General features: G+C 67.9%; 2 protein-coding genes across 3 annotated transcripts; one reads left to right on the top strand and one right to left on the bottom strand.

Annotated features, from left to right (window-relative positions):
* On the top strand, positions 1–3121 carry P2RX3 (purinergic receptor P2X 3). Its single transcript, XM_034061617.1, has 12 exons — positions 1–301; positions 577–712; positions 790–861; positions 931–997; positions 1113–1206; positions 1288–1365; positions 1436–1577; positions 2024–2148; positions 2217–2310; positions 2390–2455; positions 2735–2812; positions 2968–3121. The coding sequence occupies exons 1-12, from the start codon at positions 162–164 to the stop codon at positions 3088–3090; spliced, it is 1215 nt and encodes a 404-aa protein (XP_033917508.1). The 5' UTR covers positions 1–161; the 3' UTR covers positions 3091–3121.
* A 517-nt stretch (positions 3122–3638) lies between these two features.
* Positions 3639–8712, bottom strand: SLC43A3 (solute carrier family 43 member 3). Of its 2 annotated transcripts, XM_034061515.1 has the most exons (13): positions 8675–8712; positions 8003–8210; positions 7374–7503; positions 6914–6960; positions 6767–6843; positions 6584–6676; positions 6227–6366; positions 5498–5604; positions 5011–5172; positions 4829–4942; positions 4568–4754; positions 4142–4265; positions 3639–3885 (listed from the first exon to the last, which is right to left on the bottom strand). In XM_034061515.1, exons 2-13 carry the CDS (start codon positions 8181–8183, stop codon positions 3730–3732), a joined length of 1518 nt encoding a protein of 505 aa, XP_033917406.1. In that variant the 5' UTR covers positions 8184–8210; positions 8675–8712; the 3' UTR covers positions 3639–3729. The 2 variants fall into 2 exon arrangements, with proteins under 2 accessions (XP_033917406.1, XP_033917408.1); XM_034061517.1 differs by lacking the exon at positions 3639–3885 and having other exon boundaries at positions 4153–4265; positions 4562–4754.
* Positions 8713–9975: the final 1263 nt, after the last annotated feature.

The raw sequence follows: 9975 nt of genomic DNA, 5'->3' as shown, positions 1-9975 counted from the left end.
CCACCCTTCTCGCTGCCCGTACCGCTGCCTGCTCCTGCCCTGCCCACATCCCCGCTTGCACAGCCTGAACACCGCCCTCGCTGCCTGTCCCCTGCCCATCCCACCGCTCCCTGCCCGCACATTCCCCTTTGTGCCCGTCCGCTGTCCCTGCCCGCCCCCCGATGCCAGCCCCGCGCCGCTGCCCGCCCTGGGCCATGCAGTTCTTCTCGTACGAGACGCCCAAGTCGGTGGTGGTGAGGAGCTGGGTGGTGGGCGCCACGCACCGCGCCGTGCAGCTCCTCATCCTCGCCTACTTCATCGGGTGAGAGCGGGGGGCACGGGGCGGAGGAGGGACACGTGCGAGGTGTGACAGTGCCGGTGCCCCCGTGGGGGCGGGCGGTGCGGGAGCAGCGAGGGGACGGTGTCGGGGTCCGAGCGGGGCTCCCCAGGCGGTGACAGCGGCCACGTCTGCTCGCGGGGGGGGGACAAGCGCCCGTCGGGGGACCCCGTGCCGCTGGTGCCGGGGCTGCCGGACGGTGCCGAGGGGCTCCGGGGGGTCCGTCCCCGCCGTCACCGTCCCCGCTGGTGCTGTCCCAGCTGGGTGTTCCTCCATGAGAAAGCCTATCAGGTGCGGGACACGGGCATCGAGTCCTCGGTGGTCACCAAGGTGAAGGGCATCGGGCGCTACGCGGGGCGCGTGCTGGACACGGCTGACTACGTTACCCCCCCCCAGGTGAGGCCGCGGGCCCCCCCCCCCATGCCGGTATCCGCCCTCCCCGGGCGCTGGGGGTGACGGTGCGGTCCCCGCAGGGCACCTCCGTGTTCGTGGTGGTCACCAAGCAGATCCTGACGGAGCAGCAGGCGCAGGGGCTGTGCCCCGAGGTGCGGGGCTGCGGGGGCAGGGGGGGGGCCTCGGGGTGACCCCCCCCCCCGCTCACCACCGCCCCGCAGAGCGAAGCCGCGTTCCGGTGCCGCAGCGACCGCGACTGCCGGGACAGGAGCCGCAGCAGCGGCAGCGGTGAGGGACGGGCAGCAGAGCCCAGCGCGCTCCGTGCACCCAGGGGCTGAGGCCGCCCCGCTCCGGGTGCTGGGGCTGAGGCCGCCCGCTCAGCGCACCCATGGGTGCTCCGCAGGGCTGCTCACCGGCCGCTGCGTGCCCTACAACGAGACCCTGCGCACCTGCGAGATCCGCGGCTGGTGCCCGCCCGAGGTGGACACGGTGGACGTGTGAGTGACGGGGACACGGGGGACGCGGGGGTGCGTGCCCCCCCCGCCGCGTGCCCAGGGCCGCCCCGCTCTCCCCCCCAGCCCCATCATGCTGGAGGCCGAGAACTTCACCCTCTTCATCAAGAACAGCATCCGCTTCCCTCTCTTCGGCTTCGAGAAGTGCGTGCCCCGGGGCCGGGCCGGGCCGCGGAGCCCCCCCCGGCGCCGCCTCACGGCCGCGTCCCCCCAGGGCCAACCTCCCCCCCCCCGGCGCCGGGGGGGACCTGGGGCGCTGCCGCTTCCACCCGCAGCTCCAACCGCTCTGCCCCATCCTGCGCCTCGGGGACGTGGTGCGGCTCGCGGGGCAGGACTTCCGCTCCCTGGCCACCACCGTGAGCCGCACCGGGGACACGGGCAGGGGCACACAGAGATGGGGACACGGGGATGTGAGGTGCAGGATGGGGGGACGTGGGCATGAGGACACGGGACACAGGAACATAGGGTTTGGGGCAAGGGACATGGGGACACAGGGTTGAGGGATGTGGGGACATGAGACATGGGGGAGTGGGACATAAGGACATGGAGACGTGGGATGCTGGGATGTGGGACATGGGGATGAAGGGATGTGGGATGTAGGGAGTGGGATGTGAGGACATTGGGACATGGGGTCCTAGAGGAACATGGATGTGAGCCCACAGGGTTTGGGACAGCAGACAGGATATGGGATGCAGGACACAGAGACATGGAGACACTGAGATGTCTTGGGGAACACAGGGAGGAGGGCCGTGGGTCTGCGTGGACACCCATGGGGTGACGCTGGCCCCGCGCGGTGGTGCAGGGGGGGGTGCTGGCCATCAAGATCGGGTGGGTTTGTGACCTGGACCGCGGTGGGGAGCGCTGCCTGCCCCGTTACTCCTTCACCCGCCTGGACGGGCTGTCCCACGCCACCGGATACAACTTCAGGTACGGCACAGGCCGGCGCCGGACACGCGAGTGCCACACGTGTGCGCCACGGCCGTGTCCCCGCACAGGCACGCCCGGTACCACCACTGCCAGGACGGCCCCGAGCGCCGCACCCTCACCAAAGCCTTCGGCATCCGCTTCGACGTGCTGGTGTACGGCCATGTGCGTGTGGGGCCAGGGAGCCCACAGGGGGGCTGGGGGGGGTTTGGGCCCCCCACCAACGAGGTCTCTGCACCCCCAGGCCGGGAAGTTCGGCATCGTCCCCACCCTCATCAACACGGTGGCCGCGTTCACCTCCATAGGTGTGGTGAGTTGTGGCCGTTCTCAGCCCCTTCATGGCAGCATCTTCCCGGGTGGTGGGGGGAGCCCCCCTTTTCCTAAGAGGGGGCTTGGAAGAGGCCCTGAGCACCCCATAGGTGTGGGGCAGAGTGATGGTGATGCCCCATAGCAATTGGGAGGCACGGTGAAGAAGAACCCCATAGTCATGCAGTGTGCAGACACAGCAGAGCCCCAGGCTGGCTCCATGGGGGGCTGTGGGGTGCCAGCAGGTGCCCCATAGCATACCCCCCCTACACTGCCGCCCCAGGGCACAGTGCTGTGCGACATCATCCTGCTCAACTTCCTGAAGGGAGCCGAGCACTACAAGGCCCGCAAGTTCGAGGAGGTCAGTGGGGCTGGGGCTGCCATGGGGCTGGGTCAGGCCACACAGGGGGATGTGTGGGGCTGGATGGGGGGTTCACACTTAGGCAGTGCCCCTGACCGGTGCAGTGCCCTGGCCATGGGGCAGGAACTAACCCAGGCCCACCCGCTGCCCCCCAGGTGCCAGAGGCAGACATGGTGCCATCCCCTGGCAGCCCCACGGCGCCGGCCCCTGGGGGGCTGAGCCTCTGCCCCCGGGACAAGCAATCCACCGACTCGGGCACCTTCTCCCTCGGCCACTAGCGCCAGGCACAGGGATGGAGGGGGGGGGACCAGGGCCACAGTGCCCAGGGCTCATTGGGACCCCCAAGAGGTTCCAACTGCCCGGCCTGACCCCGGTGCACACCCTGGGTGCCCCAGCCCTGTCCCTGTGTCCCAGTGCCCATCACTGCATGTCCCAGCCCTGCCCACATCCCCTGGGTGTCCCAAGCCCTGAGGTGCCCCTTTCCCATGCCCCCCCCCCCCCCACATCCCCACGTCCTCGCAGCTCCCACATCTCCATCCTGGGGCAATGGGTGCTGCTGAGTGCCAGGGCTGAGTCCCATGGAATGGTGTTGAGCCTCCCAGTGACCCCAGCACCTCCCTGCTCCCCCCAGCCCCACATCGGGGGCTGCACCCCCAACCCCAATAAACCTTTGGCTCACTGCACCCACAGTCTCCAGGCTGTGCAGGGGAGGGGTCTCGGGGGGTCTGGAGGTAGTGGATGCCCAGCCCCATAGCAGACACTGGAGAAGCCCCAGCGGTGGGAGGTGCTGCCCAGTGAGCAGAGGGGTCGTCCATATTTATTCCCCTCCAAATGCACCCGAGCCTGGGGCAGAGCTCCCCCACGTCCAATAGAAAACAGGGTTCTGGGGTCCGGGTGCTGGGGTCTGGGTGCAGGGCTCAGTGGGTCGCCTTGTCGGGGGTCTCGGTGCTGGGGGCGGCTGCCAGGGGGGTGCCGGCAGCCCCCAGCTCCTTGGCTTGGCGCCGGCACTGGCGGGCCACCACCACGGGGCTGACAAAGGCCACGAGCACCACGGCAATGAGCCCCAGGTTCACCTGTGGGGGTCAGGGCGCAGGGTGAGGGGTGCTCACCCCAGCCTAGGGGTGCCCTGGGCCAGCCCCACAGACCCCCTGGTCTGCAGTGCTTGGTGCAGAACCCCACAAGGGGCAGCCCCCATCCCTCCATGGGGCAGAACTCCTTCCCCAAAGGGCAGCCCCCATCCCACCATGGGGCAGGACATATCCCCTATGAGACAGGACCCCCATCTCCCTATGTGGCAGGACCCCCACCCCTCCCGGAGCAGCCACTCACGTAGAAGGGGTCCCCTTGGAGCGGCCCCTGCACCAGCGCCACACACGGGTACTGCAGCAGTGCCACCAGCGCCGACAGTGCCATGGCCAGGCCATAGAGCTTCCCGAAGTGCTGTGGGGGGAACCTGCACCGCCATGCACCGCGTCACCATGGACCGCATCACCCTGACACCCCCACCCTCACACCCGGCCCCTGCCACCCCCATGGTGACCCCAATACTCCATCCCCTGCCACCCCTCCAACCCTGCCACTATTCCCCATCATCCCAGTGACCCCACCACCCTGTCCCCTGCCACCATCCCCTGCCACCACCAACCACACGGTCCCCTGCCACCATAACCCTGCCACCCCTACCCTGTCCCCTGCTGCCACCCATGCTGCCCCCCCAAACCTTGGTGCCCACGCGCCATTGGTGCTCACACTCACGCGATGGCGAGGAAGGCAGCGTTGCCGCCATAGAGGAAGGAGCGGCTGAGCACCTGCAGCACGAAGGTGCCAAACTGGACAGGCAGCACGGGCACAGCCGCGGCGATGGAGAAGAGCAGACCCAGCACCACGGTCACCACCAGCGACAGCACCGATGCCTGCAGGTCAGCCAGCGCCGCCAGGGCTCCTGCGGGACAGCGGCGTCAGGGCTTGGTGTGGCAACACCGGGCACCGGTGCAGCGTAGGGAGGAGGGTGGTTACCATCGGGGTGCGGGGCCTTGCCACGCTTGTGCCGGTCGAGGATGAGGCCGTTCCATGGGGCGCAGAGCACCCCGCAGAGCTGAGTGAAGGCGAAGGCGTTGGTGTAGGTGCTCACTGCGGGGGGACAGCGTCAGCACAGAGCCGGGCCCGCTGCCCGGTGCCCCCCCCGTGCCCGCACGTACCCAGGCCGGCGTCGCCGTGCGCCAGGCGCTGCAGCTGCGGGTTCAGGGTGCCGATGAACAGGTAGTGCCGGAGCTGCAGCACCGACAGCCACGCCACGTGCCACGCGAACCGCGCCGAGCGCGCGCACGCCGAGAACGGCACCGCGGGGGGGGCGGCGGCGCCTGCGGGGGGGGTCACACATTGGCACGTGCACACGGGCAAGTCCCGCCCCCCGCGGCCATTGACCCCGCCTACATAGGGTTGACCACGCCCACACAGGACCACACCTCCTTCATCTGCATAGCACCGCCTCCCGCAACACCCATTCGCAGCCTGAGGCCACGCCTCCTGCAGCAGAATGACCCCGCCCACCTCTGGTACCACGCCCTCTTCATTTGCATAACGGCACCCGCCACCCAGCACAGCCGGGTGCAGTCACGCCCATCTCGTGGACACCCCCCCCTTCATCTGCATAGCCACGCCCCCTGCTCCAGCCCCGCCCCTCACCTCGGGCCGCTACCGGCTCCAGCGGCGTCTCCTCGGGCTCCGGCTCCCCCGGCGGCCGCTTCTCCTCGTAGGTGCGGTAGGAACGCGAGCGGCCCGGGCAGCGCAGCCTGGGACCAGCACCGCCATGGGACCAGCACCCGCAGGATGGGAGCCGCCGCCACCCGGGGAACACCACCCACCACAGCACGGGAAGCACCAACCACCACGGGACAGGACCCACCACCACGGGATGGGAACCACCATTGGACACCAGTGGGACCCATCACCACCCACCACAGCATGGGAACCACCACCCACGGGATGGGACCCACCACCACCCACCACAGCATGGGAACCACCACCCACGGGATGGGACCCACCACCACCCACCACAGCATGGGACCCACCACCCACGGGATGGGAACCACCATTAGATACCAATGGGACCCACCACCACCCACCACAAGACAGGACCCACCACCCGTGGGATGGGAATCACCATTGGATACCAATGGGACCCATCACTACCTATCACAGGATGGGACCCACCACCCATGGGGTGGGAACACCAACTAGCCAGTATGGAGCCCACCACTACCCATCACAAGACAGGACCCACCACCCATAAGATGAGACCCACCACCCACCACAGGATGGGACCCATCACCATCACCCATGGACCAAACACCACCCCCCCCACCACGGGATGGGTGCTGCTGCCCCATGGGGCAGAGGCAGGGCCTTCCCTACCCATAGTTGTAGGCGGGGGGCAGCGGGTAGGGGATGCGCGTGCGAGGCATGAGGAAGAGGGTGCGCAGCAGGTGCCAGGCGCTGCAGGCTGCCATGAAGAGGAACATGGTCCGCAGGGACAGCCCGTGCCCATACAGCACCTACAGATGGGGACAGGGACAGGACAAGCTGGTTGGCCACCCTCCATTGTCCCACCCTGGGGCCACAGTCCTGTACAGCTCCACTGTGTCCTCATGGTGTCCCCAGCCATGTCCCCAGTAGTGGCTCAACTGTCACCATCTCTGTCCTCAGCCCTCCTCACAGTGCCTGTGCAGGGGATGGGCCCCTGGGGACACCCAGCACCCCCCTGGTGCCCACCTTGATGATGAGGAAGATGGCAGATGAGGAGTCGAAGGCCCCATTGTAGAGGGTGATGATGATGGAGCGATACTTCCCAAAGAGATTGCCCACCTGGCATGGAGAGAGCCCCCTGTGCCATCAGGATCCCCCAGCACTGGGTGTCCTGGCCACTGAGTGGGGGTCAGGGTGCTGGGAACTCACCTGCATGTTGGTGAGGATGAGGAGGATGCCGCCCACCGACAGCATGGACATGGCTGGGAAGAGCAGCACCGACAGCCCTGGGGACACAGGGGTCAGCAGGGACAAGGGGGTCCCCAACAGGTCCCCTCAAAGCTCACAGGGTCTCACCTGGGGTGGAGAAGGCAACGAGCAGGGTCCCGCCGGTGTAGAGGGAGCTGCAAGGTGGGGACAGTGGTGACAATTGGGACAGGGTCCTGGCAGGTGGCACCCCCACACCCCATCACACCCAGCACCCCAGTATCCCATGAGTGCTCCTGGGGACACTGGGGGAGCATAGGGCATATGAGGGGCTGGGGGTAATGGGGGTGTGGGGGACACACAGGGGACAATTGGTGCCACTGGGGGCAGGTGTCAGAACGGGCTGTACCCCAACACCAGCACCATAGGCCAGCATGGGTCCCCCCGGGCTCACATGGGGCCCCCACCACAGGCAGGGCCCTGCCTCCCCCACTCCGCCTGCCCTCCCCGATAACACCCACACTTGATAACACCCCCCTGCACCCTTACAACACCCATTCACACACCCCCCCCCAGCACCCAGGGCTGTCCTGGCACTGCCCCCACTCACATGGCAATGAGGCGAGCAACGGTGGTGCCGAAGCGGTCAAAGATGAAGCCCATGGGGAAGGTCATGAAGTTGTTCATGAAGGAGCCGATGGTGAAGACCAGCGAGAACTGCTCATCCTGGCGGCTGCAGTCTGCGGGGCGGCCGTCAGCGGAGACAGGGACATGGGGACATGGGAACATGGGGGCACAGGGCACCCCAGGGCATACAGACAGTGGGAACACAGCCCTGGGGACATGGGACACCCCAGGCACTGGGGACATTGTGGACATGGGGCACCACAGGACATCAGGACATGGGCACTGGGATAGTGGGGACACAGACTACTGCAGGGCATAGGGACAGCAGGGATATGGGGCACCCATGGGGCATCAGGACAGTAAATGGGACATGAGAATGGGGACAGTGGGGACACAGGCACGGGGACTGTGGGCAAACATGTGCGTGACACCCAGCACACACAGGAGGACAGCAGGGATATTGGGACATGGCACCACAGGACATGGGAGAGTGGGAACCCAGGGATTAGGACAGTGAGAACCTGGGGCACCACAGTGCATCAGGGATGTGGCACCCGGGACACGGGCGCCATGGGACACAAGCACCCCAGCAGGGCGGCACTGGGGCCGTACCGAGCAGCTCGGTGCCATTGGAGCCCGCGGGCTGGCACCACTCCTTGAAGTACTGCAGGTCCTTGAGGACGAAGACGAGGGAGGCCCAGCCGAAGATGAGGCCGCAGAAGGCGCCGCACTCCAGCAGCCCCGAGAGCAGCGTCCCCAGGCGCTTGGGCAGCCCCGCGCTGCCCCCCGCCATGGCGCTGGCACCGCGGCCCTGCCGCGCCTGCGGGCACACACACACTGGTCACTGGTACCTGCACTGCAACACCCAGCACCCGCACCGTGGCACCCAGCACACACAGGGGTCACCAGCACCCACACCGGGTCACCAGCACCCGCGCTGTGGCAGCTGGCACCATACTGTGACAGCACCCACACCATGACACCTGGCACCCACACTGGTCACCGGCACACGCACCGGGTCACCCGCACCATGACACCCTCATCACCTGGGCATGTGGCCAGTGGGCAAAGGCCACCGTGGTCCCAGCAGTGCCCCTTGTCCACAGCCACCAGTGGCTGGCACTGGTCCCCAGCATGCCACAACATGGGCAAGGACTCTGCCTGGCACGGGGGCTTTGCACAGGTGTGTACACAGGCTCACACACATGCACACACATGTACATGGGCTCACACACGTGTACATGCATGCACATGTGCTGGCACCCCCCTGTACCCCCCACCCACCTGCACAAGGCCAGGCCTTCCTGCTGTCACGGTCACCGGCGCCGAGCTCAGACCCGCACCGGGCGCCCCCACCGGCACAGACCCCCCTAATCTGCCGGGAGCACCCATGGCCCCCCCGCGGCTGCCAGGGCCCGATAGCGGCTCGGTCCCCCCCGCCGCGCTGGGACCCCCCCGCGGCTGCTCTATCTACCAGCGCCAGCCCGTCCCAGGGACCGGCACCTCCCCTGGCACGGCCTCGGGACCGTGGCACGGTGCCGCCGCGCACCCCGGTGTGTGCACCACGGGCACCGCACCCCCCGGAGCTGGCACAGCCCCTGGGAACCCGGCGTGTCCCAGCGGGGGCCCTGGCACAGCCCCGAGCACATGGGCGCAGTGCCCGGCGCTGGCACTGCCCCCGGGACAGGGAACCACCCCTTGGGGCCCCGGCACAGCCCCTGGGGACACAGCACGAACCTTGGAGACCCTGGCACAGCCCCTGGGGGCCCCAGCGCCGCCCGTGGGGATACCAGCATGTCCCGTGGGGATACCAGCATGTCCCGTGGGGACCTCTGCTTGGCACCTCTGGACCCTGTGCCACCCTCAGGGACCCAGTCATGTCCCCAGGGACCCCGGCATAGTGCTGAGGACCGTGACACGTCCCCTGAGGACACCAGGGCACCCCCAGGGCACCCCAACACTGCCCTGGGACCCATCACCCCCCTGGGGACACCGGGTCAAAACCAACCCACCCCCCCGGGGCTGGGCGCTCCCTTCCCTTGGTGTCACCGCTGTGGCTGGTGCCAAGGCCACGGCCCGGCCCCTGCCCCACTCACCCACCCAGAGCTCCCCACCGAGATCTGTGCCGGGGTCCGGGGTCCCAGCGGTGCCCGGTCCGTTGTAATGGCCGCTAATGAGGCCTCATTACAGCGCCAGCGGCGGCTAAAGATTAACCAGCCCCGGGCAGATGGTGCCGAGCCCGGGGGGGCGAGAGCTCAGCGGGAGCAGCGGAGCAGCACTGGGGCAGTGCCGGGGACCCCTCTGCCCCCACTGCGGGTGTCATCGGCCACTAAAGCCATGATGGCAGCCCCGACATACCCGTTACCCCAAACCATGCCTGTTATCCCAAACCATACTGGTGTCCCCAAGCTGTACTGGTCTCTTCTGACCATACTGGTGTCTCCAGGCCATATGGTCTCTCCTGACCATAGTAGTGACCCCCCCCCCCATACTGGTAACACCCCCACAGGGGACCAGAGGATCCGGAGCCCTGGCACTGGTGCCCCCAGCCCCTTCCAGCCGCGCTGGCCCTGCAGTGACCCGCA

Source organism: Melopsittacus undulatus, chromosome 4 (genome assembly GCF_012275295.1).
Source record: "Melopsittacus undulatus isolate bMelUnd1 chromosome 4, bMelUnd1.mat.Z, whole genome shotgun sequence".
Classification (NCBI taxonomy): domain Eukaryota; kingdom Metazoa; phylum Chordata; class Aves; order Psittaciformes; family Psittaculidae; genus Melopsittacus; species Melopsittacus undulatus.
This window is presented reverse-complemented; position numbering and strand designations above follow the sequence as displayed.